This window comes from Haemaphysalis longicornis, unplaced genomic scaffold (assembly GCF_048455015.1).
Source record: "Haemaphysalis longicornis isolate Haplotype H1 unplaced genomic scaffold, Haemaphysalis longicornis Haplotype H1 scaffold_2, whole genome shotgun sequence".
Classification (NCBI taxonomy): domain Eukaryota; kingdom Metazoa; phylum Arthropoda; class Arachnida; order Ixodida; family Ixodidae; genus Haemaphysalis; species Haemaphysalis longicornis.
Window position 1 is genome coordinate 177,733,693 of NW_027526295.1, and position 23,580 is coordinate 177,757,272.

General features: G+C 46.3%; 2 protein-coding genes across 4 annotated transcripts in view; both read left to right on the top strand.

Annotated features, from left to right (window-relative positions):
• The window catches only part of LOC144169531 (sodium-coupled monocarboxylate transporter 1-like), a 56,573-nt gene extending 45,111 nt beyond the window's left edge, over positions 1 to 11,462 (top strand). For 2 of the 3 annotated variants that reach the window (XM_077698742.1, XM_077698744.1), the window contains 4 exons: positions 796 to 971; positions 2,505 to 2,608; positions 8,211 to 8,293; positions 8,986 to 10,343. In XM_077698742.1, coding sequence (XP_077554868.1) covers positions 796 to 971; positions 2,505 to 2,608; positions 8,211 to 8,293; positions 8,986 to 9,180 — 558 coding nt within the window. In that variant the 3' untranslated portion in view covers positions 9,181 to 10,343. The other variant, XM_077698743.1, reaches the window with a different exon arrangement.
• Positions 11,463 to 17,113: 5,651 nt separating this feature from the next.
• The window catches only part of LOC144169534 (sodium-coupled monocarboxylate transporter 2-like), an 81,184-nt gene continuing 74,717 nt past the window's right edge, over positions 17,114 to 23,580 (top strand). The window contains exon 1 of the mRNA XM_077698747.1: positions 17,114 to 17,288. The gene's annotated coding sequence lies outside the window, so the exon portion shown is untranslated. The remainder of the gene's footprint in view (positions 17,289 to 23,580) is intronic.

Consider the following 23,580-nt stretch of genomic DNA (forward strand, 5'->3'; position numbering starts at 1 on the left):
CGTCCGGAGAACGTACTTGGTGGTCACCACCCAACAAATTCAAAGAAAGCCGCATCTTTGACTTCGTTCCCGCACCTTGACTTTGTGCCCGGGGAAGCTAGCAGGGCTGCGTCCAGGCAGCCCTGTTCGTTTACCTGGGCGCCTCGCATCCAAGCGGCTTAATGATTTAATTCTCAGAGGACCTTTAAGCAAATGACGACGTATCCGCGTTTTCGTCGTGGGGCATGCAATTGGTACAACGACCTCCGTGGTCAAACATTGCAACCACGTTGACACTGCTTCGTCCACACCGCCGTTGCCTCTGCCTCCATTGTATACCTAGAGCTGTGCTTCACGTAGTAGCTCGCTGCGCGCGCGTTCTGCTGCAAGAGAGCCTCTTTTTCGCTTCCTCCAATGAGGCGTTCCCACTTAACAGTTTCGTATGATTTGAGAACATGGCTACGTTATATGTAAACCCAGACAATCTATCTCCCCTTGCGTCTAAGCCCTCTCGAAAGCGTTTTTAAAGAATGCGTATCGGGTTCCACCAGAGGAGTTTTCTGCGTATAGGCCACCTCCGAATTTTATTTCACCCCGCCATATAAAACTTCGCTTTAAAAGGTAAACGCCTGGCCGCTCTGGATACGTTCTGGACACGTTTCTGTTTGTATACGTGAGTTTTAATTGTCAACAAGCTGAATGTGTGGGAAACAGTTTCTTCAAGCCCGTTCCTTCGCGAAGTCTTCCAGTAGAGCGGAGCCGCTAATGCTACAACGCTGTTATGATGTGGTCTCAACGATGATGCGTCGCTCCCAGGGCGTTGCGGTGGCGGCCTCCCTGACGACGGCCTTCCAGCTGTGGGTGGTGATGGGCAAGCTCCTCAGCGGCGTCCGGCCGGCGGCCATGCCGGTCTCGCTTGACCGCTGCCCAGGAAACGTGACCAGCCTCGTGGCAAAGCTCAACTCCACCATGACAACCACTGCTGCCACCAAGTACGCTGAGTTTGTTGTTGGTAGAGTGTTTACGATGTTTTCATTTACTGGGAGGGAACGAAGGGAGCCGGGAATCACATGATACGTCGTTAAGGAATAAACGCATCGCTTGTTGTTGTTGTTTAAAACGTTTATTAAGAAAAGAAGGGAAGGGAGTTGGGTTAAAAAGTGGAGCACTGTGTGGCCATCCTATTCCGGTAGGCCGCGGGCTGTGGCTGCAGTCTTCGCCCGGAGAATCAGGGCTTCCTGTTCTTAGAGCTGGCTGCAGCGCAGCGCGCGCTCTCAATGCTCAGGAGAGGGGGAGAGAGGGAAGGGGGAAGGGAGGGGGGGGGATTGGACGGACATGTCCAAACTAGGTGGCTGGTGGTGTTGGGAAAGTTGCAGTATGGGCAGTTGAATGGGTAGAGGGTGGGGGAGACATAGTGAAGGCGAGTGTGATTGTGGTACGTCTGTGTTTGTAGGCGGCGCCTTATGCGGGCGTCGGTGGTTGTGAGGGAGGGGTGTGAGGGGTGTGTGTGTGGGGGGGGGGGGAGGGGGGGATAGAGTCGTCGGGAATGCTTCGAGCAAACATTTTTACGTACATTCTACGGACAAATATTTATCGCCGCGGTATGCTGTGTCATTTCATGCTCATTAAAAACCGTTCAACGCTAACGGGAAGGGGAGAAAAACGGGACCCTGACCCGGCGTGTTAGTTCAGTGGCTAAGACGTGGGGCTGCTGTGCCCAAGCACGCGGGTTCGATCTCGGTTGCGGTGACCGCTTTTCTGATTCAGGCGAAAAGCGAAAACGCCCGTGTGTTGAGATTTCGCCGCATGCTAAAGGTCCCCAGGTGGTCAAAGTTAATCCGGAGCCCTTCACTACGGCGCGCCTCATGGCCCATCTGTGTATCTTCGGCGCGTTATACCCCATGATCAATCAATCAATCAATCAATCAATCAATCAATCAATCAATCAATCAATCAATCAATCAATCAATCAATCAATCAATCAATCAATCAATCAAATTGATCGATCAGTACGGGATCGCACTCTTTGTGAAAATAATCGATCATTAGTTTTATGAACCCAATTATGTACCACATTAACTGTTGTTTCTTTCCACTCTGTTCAGCGATAGCAGGTAGAATAAAATAAAGGGAACAACAGCGAGCAGACAAGTCGCCTCGACACCGACAAAATTGTTGTTTCGATGTCACAGGATCTCTTTGATTTAAAAATCAACAGCAGCCATGGGTTCACATTTGAACACCCTCACGTACAATTCTGATGACACCCAAAGACAACTTGCACAGCTAGCTTCGCTGTTCCACATGTCGCACCCCTTGGCGAGCCTTTGCGGGGAACCGACGGTACGCGGAGCAAGGAAGGACAACTCATTTGCAAGGTGTGTGAGTGGGAAATGTTTAGGCCAGCCACGTACGCCGCTTGCTTCGTGCATAATCAGCCAATAAGCGCGGCCTTCTCTGTTCACTACGAGTGCTTGCTCCCTGCATGTTGTTGCTTCCAACTTTTTTTTTCTTTTTGCCTGCAGAAATCCGGAGGTGTTCCCATTATACCTGCTGTCAAGCTACTGGAGTGGCCTCATCACTGCCCTGCTTACCGTCGCCATTGGCCTCGCGGTCAGCTTTTCCACCGGTACGCCGTTAGCTAAAGGAAGTCCGCAGCATCCAGAACCAGCAACGAATAACTTATTGCTAAATAATATTTGCTGCCATCTATTAACTTAAATCAACACAAAAAAAAAATAATCTATCCTTGTGACTTTTACTGACCGTATTATACGTTGGAAACGTATTTAATCGAAACGGGATGGTGAAAGTCGTTCTGCGCTACTTAAATCAAGTGCGCTATGGGTTCGCGGGGGAGTGTTTGGTTGTAGGAAAGGGACGTAACTCTAGTTCCATAGCCTCACCTTTGAAGCGAATTATATTACGCGGCCCCACGAAAATGACTTGAAAGTTTTGCTAAGGGGGCTTCGGTACAAACAGCTTTAAGCGCCATGCAAAAAAAAAAAAAAAGAAATACTTTCTCCTGGTGGCGCTCTATTCTGGCGGTAACACAGAGCAATAGTTCAAGGCAGGTAAGCGGTAACAAAATCGTACTAGTTACCCCACAATTGTTCAGTCAACAGCCTTAATTAAATCTCTATGTTTTGGTGAACGCGTGAGGTACAAACAAAATGGCGCATCTTGCACTAGTGGTACAAGGCTAGAGAAACCTTAGAACCATGGCGTCCCCTGTCCCTTCGTCGGAGACCCGGCTGTTGCCCCTAAAACGGATTTCCTAACTTACGGCTGTAAGTTTTCCACGACTGGCAGGCCCGGATCGTTGTGTCCGCAGGCTTTCACGTCGCTACCAAAGTGGACCGAGTTAGCACGCGCTAGATCTCGCGGCAACCGGCTTCGCGAACCCGGCGTCCGCAGCGCGAGGTGTTCTGTGCGTCCCACTTGCGGCGCGAACGCACGTGAACTGGCGAGGAGAAGAGCATAGCATAGGAGAGATCCCGCCACGAACGCTGCGGAGAGTGTTTTCTAAAATGCACGTGAACTGAGGAGGAGAAGAGCACAGGAGAGATTACGCCACAAACGCTGTGGAGAGTGTTTTCGAAAATCGAGCGGTGCCGGCGCGCGCTATGGCGTCATAACTAGGCGAGGCTTGACTCCGCCTACTGCGGCTGGGCGAAGGTCGTGTTGGCACCTGGCGCCGGAGGAGTTTTTCTGCTGGTATTTTTTTTTTTTTTTTGCGAACTCCAACGGACCAAGCTGAAGATTAAACAGCTCTGCTGTTAAAATCGTTGGGAGGTGCGAAGAATGGCGCAAAAAATATGAGCGCGAACCGGGGATGGAAATAGCAGTGCCGGAGGAGGGTTGGAAAAGGGCTCTGAGTAAGTGCGGCGGGAGAGAGCTCACCGGAAAAGGAAAAAGCAGCACCAGAGGAAAGAAGGCCGCTGCCGCACGTGCAATACAAGCCGCCTGTGGAGGTGAAGGTACCGACGGGGGCGAACGGAAGGCTCCTGGCAGTGGAGAGCGAGCGGAACGAGCTTCGGAGGGGGCTGTGCAGGGGGCTCATCAAGTGACGCGGGCGCGGCCGAAAAGTTCAACAGGAGATCAATAGAAGGTTCAACTAGGCTTCAGCCTTTCGCATTCTCAGAAAGTTCAAAGTATTCCCGTATTTTTTCAAAGTATTCCCGTAAACGGTAGCTTAGATTTATTACCTTTTACGCCTTTTGTCCGTGTGTCTTTGGGAAACCGCTTGGAGTTTTCCTTTTTTTTTCCCCGAGAAAACGCCTGTCTGTAGATTGTTCATCACAAAAACGAGGGATTGTGATATGAGGAGGCATAGTGGGAATGCCGAAAGGACGCTATTCATTTTTTTTTCCCTTAAGCAAGAAGTTGCAGCCACAAAATCACGCTCACTGGCTACATTTCTACTGAGGAGGCTTAATTTGGTCCGACGATGTAATTACTATCATTGTGTGCGGGTGCCTATGTTCGGCGCCTTTCCAACAATTTATGGGTAACGAAGGTTCAAGATTATCAGTATTATGTTTGTATAATTTTTATGGTGTACTTTCTGGCTCATTCTCTATTGTAGGCGCTCTCTGTTGCGAGAGTCAGAACCGAAGTTAAAAATTGTTCGGAGATGTCGCATTGCTGCATCGAATACTGGTGTACAGTTAAAACACGATCTGACAAAACCGGGAAACGTGAATTATTTCGTTAAATCGAGAACTTCATAAATTCGGGACTGTCATTTAACAAGCAGTTGATTTCATAAACTCGATGTTTAATAGAAGGCGAATCCTTGTCTTGAGTCTGAGTCCTTTGCAGCCAAATTTTTTGGTTCTTATAAATCCTGTCCGACCAGTTATCTCCCTTCACGCTATTATAATGATTACAGGTTATAATGATTATACAGGTTATAACACTATTATAATGATTACATTATTATAATGATTATAATGATAACAATAACGCCCTGCATTATTGTGGAAATGCAGGGCGTTACACGGTTCCACATTTTTTGTATTTTTTAGCTTTTCATAATTCTATTCTATGAATGGTATCAATTTACGCTATTATAACGATTGCAGGAGGAACATCCACGAAATATTCATTATTGTGGAAATGCAGGGCATTACATGGTTCGCCATTTTTCGTATTTTCTTATATTTCTCTTCTTTTTAGTTTTTCAATATTTCGTTCGACTAATTATCTCCATTTACGCTATTTTAACAATGACATCGTCATTGTGCCGGCTGCGGCGCTCGCCTGCGACAATATAACAATGCGCCAAAAGTCCATCGTGAAAATAATAAGCTGGCAGGGTCTTCCCTGAAGTCGTCAAGCCCAGCAGACGCGCCAAGCACAGTGGTTGCAGAGCACTTTACGGGCTCACCTTGTCGTCTTCGCTCGGCAACGGTCGATGCGACTTCCGGAATTAAGCGGCGCAGCGAGATAACGGACCCAAGTAGAGCCTTCTGTACCGGCGTCAGGGAATCACGCTGAGGCTTCGAAAACCACGCGGTTTAAATATGCATAACCCTTCAAACCTCGTGAACCGCTGGCGCTTGTCATACATCTCCCCCTTATTTCGCGCAAAGAAAACTGCAGGCATATTTCAAGCAAAATCTGGGTACATAACCGGCAGGCCCCGCGTTCATTTAGTCAGGAACGCTCGTTGGGTTGGTTTTTACGACAGTAAGCGGGAAAAGCGGCCGCGCAAGAAAAAAAAATAGCTCGTTCGAAATGCCGCAGAAAGGTTTCAGTCATAGAGTTTCATACTGATATATGCTAGAAGGAAATCTGGCGCTGCAGTCGCGGGCCGCCATGGGCAGCGCCATTGCAGCCACATTTCTTTCCTCCATGATTGCAGCTAGCGACATTCATTGACTACTTGGCTTGGTTACCCGCTTGGCGTCTTGTTTGTCTCGATGCTAAAATCAACAAAAAAGAGTAACATCTTTTAATTGTTCATCTTGCATTAAGCTTGCAAATATACCTTGACATAGAACTTTCTGGAGATTTAATTTTATAATAACTAAACAAATTCGGTTAATCTTCTGCCGTAATATTTTTGCTTTTTTGGCAGCCAAAGCCAACTTTTTAGCCTGTTGTTAAGCCATGCCAAGGACAAGTGGAACGCACCTGCCCGGTACATGACGGAACGCTCGCTGAAGCGCGGCTCCCCTAGACAGTGGCGCCAGATTTCCCTCTAGTATATATTAGTATGAAACTCTATGACTTCAGCCACGCAAGAAAAATGGCGCGTTCATAATGCCGCAGAAAGGCTCAAGCCATGCAAGAAAAAAATGACGCGTTCGAAACGACGCATTAAGGCTTGAGCCGCGCAAGAAAAAAATTACGCGTTCGAAATAACGCAAAACAGCTCCAGCATACAAATTAAAGGGACCCTGCAACACTTTTTCCAACTTTTTTTGAAATCTTAAATGCGTGCAGAACGTAATCACCCAACCCACCGAGTACTTAGATTAGGAGGTCGCAAGGTACCTCAGCCAAAAATTACTGCTCTACGCTCATCAGATAACTTGGAAACTCGCTCAAAAGATTTTTCTCCCTTTCCTCGGTCTTGACGTTCATCGACGGCCAGAATTATGTCATTGAGGCCATGTAAGAGCTGTTGGCCGGTATTTCCTCAGTTGCAGCAATGAACGCTTTCGATAGCAACTTTAAAAATAAAGGCACAAAAACAAAACAGGAACGGAAGGCGTATCTGCTGCGACGAGCAAATCACGCAGTTCCGCTCCGTCCTAGCGATAACTGTAGCTTTCGCAGTGCTTCAAGACGTGAAGTAAAGAGTGAAAGCGTTTATCGAAAGTGTTGCAGGGACCCTTTAAAGCAAGCACAAAAAAATTACGCCCACCTCCCCTCGCGGGAACCCTGGTGTGATGCAACGCATCTCATGGGGGGTTCCATTGGCGTTTTCCATCGTATTGATTACGCTTATAGCAGGGATTTTCACGCGAAGGGGAGGTGGGCGTAATTTCCCATTTTGACCATGCAATGCACATGCAGTACACGTTTGCTCAGGTACGGCCTTTATTGCAGACGAGAATGAGGGCCTTGTGGTCCGTAAAGTGCACAGTTAGGGGCTCGACGATTGCATCAAGCAATCGTCGAGTACTGCGAGAGAGTGCAAGCGTAACGCGGACGACCGTCGACTGAGACCGTCGGAGCGCGGCATGCCGCTTTATATTAACAGCGCCCGAAGGAGAGGAGAGCGCGGAGAGAGAGAGTACTGCACATGCGCAGAGCGCTGCGCCGCCCACCGGCGCCTAGCAATGGAGTGAGAGCGCGCTGCGCCAACCCGCAGCTGTTTGGGAGAGAGTGTTCGCTATCGGAGAGAGGAGAGTAGGAGAGGCGCAGCTGTGCGGACAACGCCGGACAGACGCAGGAAGGACAGAGGGGCGAGCATGAGATGCGTTGCATCTAAAAGAACCGAACTCCCGCTGGCGCAGTTTCAGGCAGGGGGTGCGCGAGCACATCGAAGGCGGGAAATCTGAAATGCATTGGGTGGCAGCAGTGAGCGGATAACGGCGCTGCAGCCCATTATGGCGAATCACTGCTCTGCACTTCCGACAGCTTTCACATTGAGTGGAACGGCTTTAATTCTTTTGTTGTACCACTTCCCCGCTGAGCGTAACGTTCTTGGCTCGCATATCCTTGAAGCACGTAAACAGGGCTTCCTCCAAGTTCTCCTGCCGGGTGGTCTTGAGGTTACTTTTCTTCGACGTAACTCCAGACGAAGTGGCATAAATGATGGCGACCTTTCCCTTCAAGATTCTTGGAGCGTAGAGGCCGGGACGCCGTAGTCTGCGACTGCGGCCAGGGGAAAGCTGCGTTTAGAGCTCCGCAAAAACGAAACTAAATGCCTTGGTTTTTTTTGCGTTTTTTTTTTTTTTTTCACGTGGCGCAGTTATCTTCGGGGCGTTCTAACGAAACACATTCGCATTGCTCCTTCCTTTAATGAGGCTGCATGGGTCTCGAAATAATTCGTCAAATCGGTAATGGCGCTGAATCCATTTAGTTCGAGTTCATAAAACCATTGAGCCGCATAGGGACCTGCGGGGGAATCCGAATTTGTTCGTTATATCGAAAAATTCGTAAAATCGGCTTTCGTTAGATCGTGTGTTGAATGTACACTGATTCGGCAACAATTTAGCACAAAAATGACTCAAAATCTCCTTTTCGGTGAATGGGCATGTTCTTTTATGCAGGAGGCAACAAGGGCGCTGACAAGCATGTGTCCCTCACTAGTGAAGTTTTTCTGAAACTATGGAGAAAGCTTAAGCTGCTGGAGGTAAGTACGCAGCGCGCGCCTTCGCTTCTTGTTTTATTTCTAAAGCCTGTTTTATTTCTAAAGCTGACTCCAAGCGTATCCGCTTTCGTGCGTGTCACCAAGGTGTAATGTATACGTATACAGCAAAAGTCTCATAATTTTAGACCTTTTTGCGGCTGAAGTATGCACAAAGAAGTAGGCCTGTTTTTGGAGATGGTTTAATTCGGCATTTCGACTTGAAATAAATCTTTTCTTCTCAAAGAAGACTTGTCTGAAGTCGTATTAAACAGGCTCGAAAGGCAAACGTATTATAGGACTCTAGTATTATAGTGCGTGTGGAAGAGAGAGAGAGAGAGAGAGAGAGAGAGAGAGAGAGAGAGAGAGAGAGAGAGAGAGAGAGAGAGATAGGGGCAGGCATAGAGAGAGAAAGAGCGTGTGTGTGTGTGTGTGTGTGTGTGTGTGTGTGTGTGTGTGTGTGTGTGTGTGTGTGTGTGTGTGTGTGTGTGTGTGTGTGTGTGTGTGTGTGTGTGTGTGTGTGCGTGTGTGTGTGTGTGCGCGCGCGAATTGATAAAGTTAGGCCTCGTCTAAAAGACAACATATATTCGTCACAAAATCCTCGCCGCAATGCTTGCGCGCTGCCTTTACACATGATGAATTATTGTAAAGATTGAATCCTCCAACTAAGCCGAACTTCCCTTCGCGAACACTCGCAGCAGGTTCCAAGTGGCTCAAGCGGCCCGACTTCAATGAGTCCCGAGCCACGTGAACTCAGAACCATAACTGGAAGCTCACTACATACTGGGCACGTCTCCGCGAAGAGAGGCCGTCAACAACGCAACTCTACCATCGCGCTCTTCAACGGCGAATCAAATGCAACTGAAACAAGCATGCAAGCAGAAACCGCATAATAAATACGGTGTGAATTACGTACAAACATGCTACCACGAACAATATTATCGGTAGCTGTTTAGTTCCTAACTTCGAAAATAATGCAGGACTTCTTAAAAGCCGAGAACGTAAACGGACAATACGGCGTCGATGTGTACGTTGCATTAAGGTACATTACACGCCAAGCAGGGAATGCCTTTAGCAGAAGCTACCTCATGGTTTTCGTGCGTACATGTTCATGGACATTTGCAACACAGAATTTCAAAATAAAATTTATGTTGTGTCAATTGCAGTGACCCTTTTCAAATAACTTAAATACGGAGTTGGTGCGCCAGGACGAGTGTGTAACCGTCCTAAGCTTCATGTTTTAATCATAGATTCATCTTGAAACCGGAAACCGAAAGAGTTAGGGGCACGCTTGAAACTTTCTAAAAATGTAAAGGCGCAAGCCTAGTTGGACCTTCTGTTGATCTGCTGTTGAACTTTCTGTTGAACTCTCATGTTTCTCTTGTCGGGTCGCTGCTGCAGCTTCATCCAAAGCCGCTTCCTCCCGGCGGCGGGTGCGGCTAGTGTCGTTTCGAGCTGCCCTATAGCCTCTTCCACCGTGGCGTGCAAATACCCTTGTGCCCGAAATAGTACTAATAAACAAAGCCTCCTCTTGCACACCCTGGCATGAGTTTCTATTTTGTCCACTTTTCTAAACTACGCCAAATCTTTGGGAATTCATAAAAAGCGTGAATCATTGCAGCGGCTTTTTCCCCATTGTCCACACCACAGTGTTGCTTGCTTTTATGATGGAGGCGAAAGCAAAACCGGTCGTGTGTACGAAATTTCGGCGCACGTTAAAGATCCCCAGGTGGTAAAAATTAATCCAGAGCCCTCCACTACGACACGCCTCATCGTCCGCGTTGCGTCGGCGCGTTAAACCCTACAATCAATCAATCACAATTTTTCTGTGTGCGCGCTGCTTTGCGGTCAAATAAAGCAAACTTCCAACTCCAAATATCAGACTCGCTAATTACCCTTTCCCCAACCTACCGCCAGGTCATATCTAATACAAACCAACCGCGCAAACAACGTTTGCTTAAATATAAAAAAACATATCTTTCGAAATATTGCTCAACTTCGCGCATGCGCCATCAACGCTTGTTTCAAACTTCAATGCAACGTAATTTTCTCTTCACTGTAGGAGCCCCAAGAGGAAAAGGTCCCAGAGGAACAGATGACGCCTCTCAACCTCACCGACATTCAAGTCCCACCCATTGCATAGGCGTGCGACAAAACTCCATTCCGTTTCTATCGATGGACAATTTTTAAAAAATACCACGTGAATGATATGATAATTGTTTAACGACACGGGCCCCGCATACAAAGGAATAAAAAACTAAAGTAGTTACTTTCGGGCATGCTGGCGGGATAAAAATGCGGTAACCCGCGAATCAGATGTAAGTGGGGCACATTTTTTTTTTTTTTTTCAGGAAGGTGCAACGCCACCGTTGAAGGGACCCTGCAACACTTTCGATAAACGCTTTCACTCTTTCCTTCGCGTCTAAAGCCACTGCGAAAGCTATAGTTATTGCCAGCGCGGAGCGGCACTGCGTGATTTGCTCGTCGCACCAGATACTTCTTCCGTTTCTGCTTTGTTTTTGTGGCTTTTTTTTAAGTTGCTATTGAAAAGCGTTCATTGCTGCAACTGAAGGAAAACCGGCCAACAGCCGCTACATTGCCTTAGTGAAGTAATTCGAGCCGTCGAAGAACGTAAAGACCGGGAAAGATAGAAAAATCTGTTGAGCGAGTTTCAAGTTATCTGATGGGCATAGAGCAGTAATTTTTGGCTGAGGTACTTTGCGACCCCCTAATTTAAGTATTTGGTGTGTTGCGTGACTACGTTCTGCAAGCATTTAAGATTTCGAAAGAAGTTGAAAAAGGTGTTGCAGGGTCCCTTTAAAGTCGTAAATATTTAAAGAAATGACACGGGCTTTTTGCGGGTAAATGCGAAAGTGCACAAAAAAAAGAACGAAAGATCCGTACTTATTAAGCCTGCCTAGTTATAGGCCTTTGCTTCGCTTCGCGTAATCTACTCATTAAATGGTTTCAAACAGCATAAGAAGCCCTGTCTAGTCTAACGTCGCTTCTACGCACCATGATCTGCATTAAAACAAACATAGGAATTAAAAATATATTACGTCTGCTCAACGGAGAAATACTCTGGCTCAGCAAGCCCCCAAGTGAAAAATAGGACTACAGCGCGAAACACGCTGAAACTTGTACAAAAATAAATAAAGCACTTATTACTTGCGTGTCTGAGCTCCAACGACTAATTCATGATGCCACGAGCCTTAGAAATAATTACTTGCTTATGCACAGGCGTTAAAAAGATGTTCATATTATGTATACCTTCCTTTATTATGCGCAGACCACAAATGTACTGATGCCGATTTCCGGCTAATAAAATCAAGGCCTGTGTTTTTATATTACTTTTCTTGAAAAACAAAAGCCATACAGCCCGCGCGCGGTAGTAGTCTGCAGAGGCGGACTATGATAATGACTATTTATATGGTTGTTCCTTTCTTTATCGTATAAGTGCATTGTTACTTTCTCTTTCATTTAGAGACAAATGACAGACTGGTGTAGAAGTTCTAAACACTGTTGAAAGCAGGGCTTCCAAACTTTTGCAGAAAATTGAATGTCCGCTGGAATTTCAGCATTGTAAAAAAATTCTAGACAAAAAAATAGTCTTATAAAGTCAGTTGTTGGACCAACTGGTAGATAATATTTAAGGAGTCTATAGTGCAACCAAAGACGACGTACGGGAAGGGCGCACGCAGACTCCTTAAATTTAATGGAGAGCCCGCTGCATTGAGTAACTGATGGGCTACACAAATTATTTACTATGCTTTATCGAGGCCCTGTTATGGAGAAGTACGCACTAGAGACTTTTCGGCCTGCGACACCGGCGAATGGCCATGGTTCAAGAGCGTGAGGACCAGAGGGTTAATGGCCGCATGGTCACCCAGTTCAAGTTCAAAGACAAAACTGAACAAGGGCACAGAGGGGACGGCCGGCCCAAGGTTCTCGCCAGCTAAATAAAGCAGGCACAAGGAGCGCATGGCTCGGAATTAAAAAAAAATTCTGCGTAAATGTCGTTGCGGCAACCAAGTCGATGCATGGCAGCTTCGTCTGTCTTACGCAGTCTGTGCGGTGTCCAAAAACTGCAACTAGCGTATATAACCGGTGAAGGCGTGTGTGAATCATCTCAGTCAATCCCTACAATAAAAATTTTCCACTTTCACTCAAAAAGATTATCTTTCAGTAGTCTTTTTAACACGAAAGTGTTTTATTTCCGGGTACACAAAGATTTCGCTGACGTCATATCCGTCACGGATGTGACGCCAGAACCAAGCGGCCTGTAAAGGGTGCACCCCTGCACAACCAGTCTGCTAGCGGGGAAGCAACCTTTAGTACTAAAGAGTAGGTTATACATAGTGTTGTTCGTTTTCGGGTTTCATATTTTAACTCGACAGTGTTTTACGCTGGTATACACTAAGATTTCACATCCGTCATGGAAATGATGGCAGTACACCTTTGCAGTAGCTACCCGCAGGGCGCTACTGCAGGGGGCGCTACCCACAATAGCGCCGCCTCCCTAACCACATGCTCCCCATTAATAACGAGGAAAGCCGCCGAACGAGAACACAGGTTCTGCACAAACACTCATCCAACCCACAAGCTGCCTACGTGGACGCTGCAGAATATCCAGGACGCGAAGCTATGGCGGGGGTCACGGTATGTTCCACTCACAGAACCGTAGGCTAAGAAGTGTGAATAGGTCTTGCCATTATTTCCGGCTGTATGGTTACAACTGTAATAAGTGACTCCAAATCTGCCGTTAACAATTACTCCAACCTGCGAGTTGCTTTCGAACATTATGTCTACTTATGCATGCCCGCATTTTTTGTATAAATACACGTCGTTTGGGCGCAGGCCCACTCCCAATTCTCGGGAATGAATCAGCACACGAAGTCCAACGGTTCTCCCATAGGAACCACCTCTCGACCTACCGATCGGCGCTCGACCACTCCCGAATGTTCAGAGCTCGCTTCCCACCACCCGTCCTCTCTCTCTCTCCCGCCTCCACGCTGTAGTACGGTGCCAACTGAAAACATCCACCTTTCCCACCCCCCGCCCTCCTCTCACTCTACTACCCCGAGCTGCACTATAACTAACGTCGTCTATGTCCTCAATACACAGACCTATCACAAGTAGTTTGGTCCTGCAGAGACCCCTACAAACGCTTAAAAAGCTCCCCATTTTATTCCAAATTACGAAAGAGGAGTGGGAGCACAGATCCTCTGACCCAGGCCTCGCAGTCCAGGTGGCCGAGTACACCGCGGGGACCTAAATGAATCCCGCCGTCGCCGACAGGACTCTGCTGGAAAAACGTCCCACCCGTGGCAACAATAAAGCTTTTTTTCTCTCCTCTGGTGTGGGCCGCGCTGTATATCTCCCCACTCCTTCGATAAAACATCAGGGCTGCAGTATGTGCAAATAAATAAAATACGGTGCGCTGGTGAGTGCGTACAAGATAATAAACAAGAAAATGTATTAATGCCCCAATTCCAACTCAAGCACCGCCGACCATGCCACGGAACTTCCCGCCCTGGAATTTGACGCCTCTCCGGATAAAATCATTCATACCCGGAATTGATTAAAAAAAACGTATACCTCAAATTGACCTGCTGCAGATGACGCTTGCACACATTAACAGATTTTACTCGGCAACTACTCACATTTATACCGATGGATCGGCAACGCTTGAGTGCAGCTCCTCGGGAATTTTCATTCCATCAAGTGAAAAAGCATTGTCATATCGGCTTGAGCGACCGACTTCGCCTGCGTCGGCGGAGCTCTACGGGATTAGAGAAGCACTTCGATACATTCTACGCCAGCCGCCGACATGTTAGACCGTTTTCTCTGATTCGAGGGCAGCACTTCAAAGTTTACAACGTGCTAGCTGTTTCAGCTTTCACGAACAGGTCCAGTGCGACGTAAAGTATTTGCACCATCTCGCATACGTCACTGGACATCGCGTTACCTTCCAATGGCTTCCAGGCCACAGGGGCATCATGGGAAACGAGAAAGCGGACGAGGCTGCCCGCAGGGGCCTACAAATGAGAAAAAGAAATAATATTTTCTTCACGAAGCATGATGCCGCCACAATGACGAAGGCACTAGCTCTGTCGGAAAGGAACCATTTATGGTCCTTGCAGCAGCATCATTGCGGTTTTTTGTATTCCATAGACCCATATGTCAGAATGCGGCTGCCAGAGCGTCTACCCCGCCACTTGGAGACGTTGCTGCATAGACTTCGTCATAATGCAGCACTAACAAATTCCTATCTACATCGGATCGGACAGACAGCAAGCCCATATTGCGACAATTGTGGTTCACTTGAAACTGTTGAACACATATTACTGGAATGCTGTGCCTATGCCGACTCAAGGTGCCGTTTACAACATAAAATTGATTGCCTCCACCCTGGACTGTTGACATCAAGATTGGTACTTGGACCATGGCCCTCTCCCTCCGCTCAGCGCAAAATCTTGTCCGCGCTATTCGAATTCCTCCAGGACATTGGTGTGTACACAAAATTGCAGTCGTTCCTCCATCTCAAGAGCCTTTGAACTCAATACCCTGAAGAAGGATCATATTTTTTTTACTACTACTACTCTCCTTTTCTTCACTACACCTACTACCTTTTTCCCTCTCCTCCTTTCCCCGCAGAGTAGCATGCTGGCGAACTGACGTCGGCAAACCTCTCTGCATTTTCCTCTTTAATAAAGAGTTTCTCTCTCTCTCTCAACGGCCGCGCCGCCTCTTGAATGTGCCATTGAAATTGGTGGTGGTGGTGAAAGAGCCAGCATCGTCAGTCTGGTGTGTATACATAGCCAGGTATACCCTGCAGTCTTGCTTCTAAAACAGCACGGAAAACTGGGAGACATGCACGAGCACTTGCAAACTACTGGCGAAAATATATTTGGAGTTGACAATAAATTAACGAGGGAAGGAATGACGTAAGCTTACGTCGGCGTATAAAAACGATAATGCTCAAAATATGCGAAGAGAGCTTAAAATGGCAATAACACATAAATAGATCAAGGCTGATATATATAAAAACAGCGACAATATTTCTGTTTTATCGGGCAACGTACGCAATCTCCCGCTGGAACTTTGGCGAGTGTCACCGAAGGCGAACTCCCGCATTCCTCGTCCGAATGTCAATAACTGGGGGCCTCGCGGGAGTATAGGCGTCACGATATCACCTCGATATGCGGGCTTCGCGTCGTGCCACAATTGCATTTTGCGCGGTGTAAGGCAATGCCTGTCTTTGTGGGCATGGCGTACGCGTTTTCTCCAAGACGCTCACTGACACGCTGCCACTCTGTCTCACGCAGACCCACCGAATGGGGTTTAACGCGTCGAAGCTACACGTGGGTTACGATGCGGCCGTAGTGGAAGGCTCCGGGTTAATTTTAAGCACTTTGGGATTTTTAACGAGCGCTTCGACACACGGGCGTTCTCACTTTCCGCCTCCATCTGAAAAGCGGCCGCTGCGGCCGGGAATCGAACCCACGTCCTGGGGCTCAGAAGCACAACGCCTTAGCCATTGGGCCACCACGGCGGCAATACGCAGACCCATCAATAAGAAAATAAAATATCGTAAGCTGCATCCATTGCAAACATTTTATGAATTCCTTAGCATGTTTCTTCCCACATGTTGCTGCATGCAGGGCCATTATCATTTTTGACGACGGCGCACAAAGTAACATTCTGTTTTTTTAGTGGCGCTGAAAAAACGGTCCATGCGCCTGCCTTATGTCCGACCTTCAAGAGCTGGTAAACCCTGCTCAAGCATAGAATGACACTTAAGCAGCCCCTGCCTTTCTCCTGCGACCGTTTTGTTGTCACGTTAGAGTTCACTCATTTTAGAATGATTCCCGCAGATCTGCGTAGCAAAGGAACAGCAGGAAATCCCGTCGATTTAAGTCTGTTGTCTTGGCTCTACAGCTTCTTCGTAATCGTGTGAGAGCAGAACATTGCCACGTGGTTTTCTGCATGGTTGTCAGGGCTATTCCATGTTTTATCACCTCCGAGTGGCACGAATATGGTGATCGCCGCCCGAGACCATTCTCAACACTATAAAATTTGTAACGTGACCCATAAAATTTACTTGTAATGCAAGCACTATATACAGATTTCTAAACGTCCGACAATGCACCAACAAGGTTTTGTATGTTTTAACAGCGCTGATCAAATTGCTTCCGGTTTATGATGACTTGTTTTACGTCGTAAATAAATAAGAGTCCAATGAGACGAGGATTCGGGACTGTTTTGTTAATTTCAAGAGAAAAATCAGGCTTCGTTGCCTACAAAACTAATAGGACGCCATAAAAGCCTAGCCCATAGTGGTAAAACAGAAATATCCTTGGATGCTTGTTCATGCAAAAACAATTTAATCATCCCCGTCACGCCAATTTTCTTCGAACACACAGGTCGGGCAGTTTAACGAAGAGCCGCAACAGCTCTGGGAACGCCCGCACGGCAGGTGTCAAGGTCACGAAAAGAAGTGTAAAAAGAAAGACAAGCAAAGCGTTTGCCCCAGATCTCATCTTTGCAATGTAACCAATCGCATTCGTAATCGCAAGGTAACGCACTCAAATATCAGCAGTTGCGTGCAAGCGAGATAAATGAAACAATGACTTCATTACGGATGTCGCCAACACACAATCCATTTTCTGCAGCGTCGTGAAGAATGGATAAGAGCAGCAGTTGCAGAAGGGGGGGGGGGGGGTGTAGATTTTTTATGTTCCGTTGCTCCCTTGCATTCTTCTGTTTTTATTCATGCTCCTTATCCTTCCTCCCGAACCCTATCCTCGTCCTATCGGGGTCGGTCGCTGAAAGCACTCGATCGTAAAGCACTTACTTTCTCGCTCAGTCTAGCGAGACACGACAAGAAAGCCGCACACGGTCGCGACACATTGGAATATTGTGCTCTGCTTTGGAGAAACTAATCACGACACCGACGAGAAGAATTCGCTCATCACCCAGCCTGCTTACTCGTAAAACGGTAGGAAGCGTTCAATTTGTCCACGGTATATAAATGTTTCACTAACGGTTGCCTTCTTTGTTCTGGATACTTCACTGATGTTACGGAAGCATCGACCAATGAACCGGTGTGAGGGATGAAAGGAAAAAGAGAAATGGAAAGAATGAAAGCAAACAGGGGAAAAACGGCGGGAAGATATAAACTAACTCTGTTGCGCCTGGGTACAGTAAAGCTTACGTTCAATTACACATTGTATCAACAGGCTTCATGCTGCTCTGATTTAGGTAAACACAGAACGCCCCTTAAGCCTTTAACCATTCCCTGCATCTTCATGAGCTGCTCCCGGGAACGTATTAAGTTCACGATGTTCACTCTCGTTCTGCCTACGCACGTAACCACGCCTTAACGGAAGTCAGTTTAACCAGCCCTCCGCACGGCATGGTGAGGAACACTTCCGACCAGACACGCTCGATAACCAAGACGTCAAAAATGAAAGTCGCATGTTCTGTAGCTTCCGGTGACATTTTCTCGTTATACGTCGGATTTTTTTTTCTTCTAGTTATGCACTACATTTCAAAGCCTGTAAGCAAGTAAACCAGCAGTAAGCTTTTTGGCATGAAGCAAAGATTACTCAATAGAGGCCCCGAGCGCCCTTCTTGCTTCGCAGATAGTATGGGAAGGATACATAATTTCCAGCCATGCCCCGCTCCCCACGGTGTGCTGATTTCCGACATTGTTTACGGCATCCTCTGGTTCAGAGGATGCCCCTATCAGATGCTATCCTACCGGAAGCAGGGTCGGAGAAGGCAATACGCAGAAGAGGAGCACGAGGAAGAGTTGTTGGCTCCACGGACACCCTAAGATGTTGAACCACCGTCGCAAAATCAGGGCCTCTGCTGACTATCCTTTCCGCCGTGCTTCTTGCATCCTTCTCACTGTTCTTCTCTGTTTTATGTCGCCCCGCTGTAAGCTCGGCGACTTGAGACTATACTAATTACCAACAGCAGAAGCAACAGCAGCAACAGAGGAATAGACGGCTACTTTGAGATGGAACTTTGTTTAAAAAAGCGCTCTTTTAACAGTATTTAATACACAGACGACTGTAGAAACTCGCTTGTTGCCGGGTAAACAGCATTGTGCCTAAATGTACCTACTTTTTCAGTAACGTATAGGCAAGGAAAACCACTCAAGTACAGACAAATGAAATGGTTCGCCTCTATATACGACGACTCAGACTGTCCTTGCTATGCTGCATTACAAATTTTCTTTGCGCAACGTTTTTATCTGTACACAATACTCTGCACAGGGCATTCACCTTACATATTTCGAAATACGCGTTTATGGCGTGGCAAACAATGGAACGAGGTACGTGCTAGCAGTGACGGCAGCACGTAGCGTATTTATTTATTTATTTAAAATTCCTTACAGGCCCCTTTACAGGGCATTGAGTAATTGGTGAAGTGTTACAGATCATACAAAATTGATTAACGCGTTACAAAGCACAGCAGCACAATGAATTGCGACGAGGTTTGCAATAAGTTGAAGTTAGCAGACGATAACAAGAAGAAAAAGAAAAGACGTTTTCATAGTGCACACGCGACAAAGTGAACCGATACAATCATTATGGTATATGAAGGCGACATCAGCCAAAGATAGCTGGCTTTACCGACCCAATGCGCACAAATGAGAGTTTATAATTTGCAGGACACACAATAGAAAAATCACCAGAAAAAAAGGCATAACCTATGCCCATACGCCGAAAACATTTCCAGTATGCAACAATCATAATCGGGCACAAACTGCGACACTGAAAAAAGAAAAGAAAAGGATAAGAAAGCACTAGCTGTGCAACAGAGACGACAGGTTCTGTGGTCTTCAGGTACATTTTTTGGGGGGTACACAGGGGGGGATACAGGGCATGACATGAAAAAAAAAAAGAAAAAAAAAATGAGCAGAACAGTGGTAAGACCTTATTGCGAAAAGAGAGTAAGCAGCAACTGACGGAAAGAATTATTGTCTGATACAGATGCGATGTTATCTGGAAGACCATTCCACAAACGTATGGCGCGAGGAAGGGCAGATGAGTTGAACGCATCAGTTGCCCCGTATAATCGCGTGAAACTGAAGTGATTATGCAACCTACGTGAAGTAATGGAAGGAACATCGAGGTGAACTGGGAAGGGTCTGTTGGTGTACACGTATTTGTGAAAGAGGCAAAGAAGGGAAATGTCGCGACGAGTGCTCAGGGGTTGAAGAGAAAGGTTGTTTTTAATTTGCGTTATGCTGCTGTGATAGTCATGATTGCGTGAAATGAAACGGGCCGCCCTATTCTGAATCGCTTCAAGCATGTTAATTAAGTAGTCGTGATAAGGGGACCAGATAGGAGCGGCAAATTCAAGCTGTGGGCGAACAAAGGTTTGATAGGCTCGTTGACGGACGTGAGTGGGACAGCTATGTAAATTACGGCGTAGATATCCTAAAGACTTGGAAGCTTTCGCGCAAATGGTGGTGATGTGGTGAGACCAGGAGAGATTGGGTGTGAAATGGACACCAAGGTACTTATAGGAAGATGCCTGTGACAGTGCGGAATTATTGATAGTGTAGCTGAAGGTGTAAACGTTTTGCTTGCGCGTAAAGGAGATTATTTTACATTTTTCTGTGTTCAGGGACATTAACCATTTATTACACCAGTCATTAATGCGGTGAAGGTCGCTTTGTAGAGTTTATTGGTCGTCGGGGAATGATATAGGACGATATACTATGCAATCATCTGCGAAAATTCGCATGCAGGAAGATACGTTATTTGGCAAATCAATTATATAGATTAAGAACAATAGGGGACCGAGGACGCACCCTTGTGGTACGCCAGAGGTTACGTGGGAAAGAGGGGAAGGCGAATTGTTAATTACAGTAAACTGCTGACGAAGTGAAAGAAAGTTACGAAGCCAAGATAGGGTTAGAGAGTCTAATCGGGTGGCAGATAATTTAGAAATCAGACGGCAATGGGCTACACGATCGAAAGCTTTAGAAAAATCGAGAAAGATACAGTCAGTCTGAAGGTTACTGTTCATATTGGAATGCAGCTCAGTTGTTAGTTCTAGCAGCTGTGTTTCGCAAGAAAAACCCTTTCGGAATCCGTGTTGGTTCTGAAAGAAGAAATTATTTGATTCTAAGTGTCGGAAAACATGTGAAGCGATTATGTGTTCAAGAAGTTTGCAGCATATACATGTAAGAGAAATTGGACGGTAACTTTCGGGTGAATGCTTATTGCCGGCTTTAAACACAGGCACTATTTTACCAATTTTCCAGTCAGAAGGGAGTTGACCTGTCGCTAAAGATTGCCTGAAAAGGTGATACAAAATTTTAACAGAAACGGAGGCGGTGTTTTTAAGAATTTTAGAATTGATGTTGTCGATGCCGGCTGAAGTGGATAGCTTGAGGTTATTAACTAGAAGAGCAATACCCTCGGCAGTTATTTCTTTCGGTTCCATGCTTGCAATGTCAAGTTCGGGAACGTATGGTACGTCGGAATGGTCTTCCAGGGTGAAAACGGATGAAAAAAATGCGTTAAATGCTGATGTGCAATGACTATCTGAAAGGGGGACATGGTCGTCATCTAGCAAGGATATTTGTTGGCCATTTTGTTCAGGAGAAACAAGGGTCCAGAACTTCTTAGAATTTGATATCAAGAGGGAAGGTAGATCGACAGAGTAATATTTATGTTTAGCAGATTGTACGGCCGAACAGTAGTTTTTCATAAAGATTTTGTATGCCTGCCACGCAGAGGGCGTGTCAAGGCGATTAGCTGTGCGGTATAAACGCTTCTTTTTATTTCTAAGTTGCCTGAGAGATTTCGTAAACCACGGGTTTGATTTATCGTTTTTCCCTTTTACGAGAGGGACATACTGATTTGTTAGTGCAGATAGTTTATCTCTGTACAGCACCCAGTTATCATCTACTGAACGACGGTCGAAAAGTGGTAGGAATGTGTCAGAGTAAAAAGTATCGAGTTCGGAGTTAATTTGGCTGTAGTTGGCCTTACTATAGTCGCGAATTTTTTTGTGGTCGGTGCCGGAGAAAGGTAGCGGAATGTTAAGAGTTTCTTGGAGGAGGCTGTGATCGCTAAAACCATCTATGTTAAGAACGGTACCTACTGTTTCAGGAACTGTCGTAAGAATTAGGTCAAGGACGTTAGAACCGCGAGTGGGTTGGTTCACTATTTGAAATAGGTTAAAATCTAACGCAAGGTTTATAAATTCTGTGGAACTGTGGCAAGAGGAAGACAAGTGGATCCAATCTATTTCGGGAAAGTTGAAGTCGCCGAAAATGTAGATGGCGTCGGTGCGACATAACTTGGTGGCCTGGGTTATGCTACTGCGCAAGTCATCTACAAATGAATGGTAACAATCAGGGGCCCGGTAACAATTGCCGATAAGTGGTGTGGTGAACTTCGTAACACAGGCTACCCAGATCATTTCTAAATCAGAGTGAACATTGATAGCGTATGATTGCACAGACTTTCTTACTGCAAGGAGTACACCTCCGGCACGCCTATTTTTACGGTCATTTCGGTATATGTGGAAGTTGTTACGATCGGGAAAAATTTCATTATCGGTGATATCTGGGTTAAGCCACGTTTCAGTAAGGGCGAGTATGTCGCAGTCGCTGTCATCTAGAAATGAACAGACCAAATCCCGTTTCGGCATTAGGCTACGGATATTAGTAGATGATAGCGATAATGTTGGAATGATATGAAGTGAAGTCACATTGGGATCACGCAATGACTTGTTCGACTTTAGCTATCTGCTTGATAGCACAACTGCGTCCGTGTTGATGTCATAGACGTATGTTTTTTTATCAATGTGCAACCTGTCAACTGAAACTTTGAAGGCCTTGTTTTGGGTTTTGGCAAAGCCCACCAATTTGCGCCTGGCCTGTCGCCAGGCAAGAGTGTGAGCTTTTCATAACTCGTATGAGCTTTTCATAACGACGTCGTTATGACTGACGTCGTAGATGTAACGGAGCTTACAGGCAGCACAATTCGCAAAACTGAGCCATGTGTTTTCAGTGAGGGAAATGACGAACTTAATCGGTTTTTAAGAGATCCTTATAGATATTTTAAGTATGCGTTCTTCGTTGCATTTTTTTTTTCGAGCAACTTTGGCGGTTCAACAACTTCAGGCCATGCTACTTTGTATTTTCGCCGCTCCTTTCGGCATAACTCCCGCCGTCAGTACAGCCTTTCATAAGTAGGCAGCCTTTCATCGTCAGGGCATAAAATTCAGGCCAGTACACGGATGAACCGTTAATTCATTGAAAAGAAAGGATTGGAGTGCTGGCGAAGAAAAAGAAGAGAGGAAAATAAAGCTTGGAACAGCTGCTACCGTGTTCAAACAATCTTTAAGTTGAGCCCGCTGCTAACAGGAGCGCTAAAATTGAAAGCGTCTAGCATAAAACAGATGCATTAGCTTCTTGTATGTCATAACATATGGCATTACCTCGATACAAAGGAGTGGTAAACACTCGTACAATTAAACCGTAAGCTCGTCAAGTAATGAGGCCGAAAAAAGGAGACGTGATGAGTCAGCACATAAGTAAAACTTTTCTGCATCTTGCCTGGGGAAGGGGGGGGGGGCATCGACATGGTTTACCTGACATTTTCCCATAGATTTTCTTATTTTTACGCGCTTATTTCACTGCTGACATTACAAATATACCCGCTTGTAGAAAAGTTGTTTTTTAAGCCATTCATGAATCTTAAAGAATGCGCGAGAATCTATTCTCCCTTCCTCCCAAACCTGATTCGTATCGTGATTCGTATTCGTATCCATTTGCCTCAACAGTAGATAGTTAACCGCGCTTCGACTTGACATATTCTCTGCAACGTCGGCAGCGTTTCGAATGCGGCTGGCTCCTTTCTCGAAGGCAGCTGTCTCTACGCACTCTTTCCCCTCTTTCGCAGTGCAATCTTCTGCCGCTCGCTCTGTGGGCGGATGTTTTAGGCACTGCTCACACAGTAATAATGGTTCTTCCCCATCGATCAACCTTTTACACAAAGTCACGTCGGCATTGGGGCTTATCCCGAGCTACTTGTGTTTGTTTTATATAAATATGCATGCACCACCTATTCTACAGTGCAATGACTGCTAGCATGCGTTAGCTGACGTCGGTGCTGCCATAGCAACAGATCCACCTAGATGTCTCTTTGCTGGTTATTTTGAGTATGCGTTGTGTGCAAGTAACTAACAAGATCTCCGTGTTTTGAAACCACGAGACAGTTTCTGCCTCAGTCTTCCTCTGCTCAACGAATTGC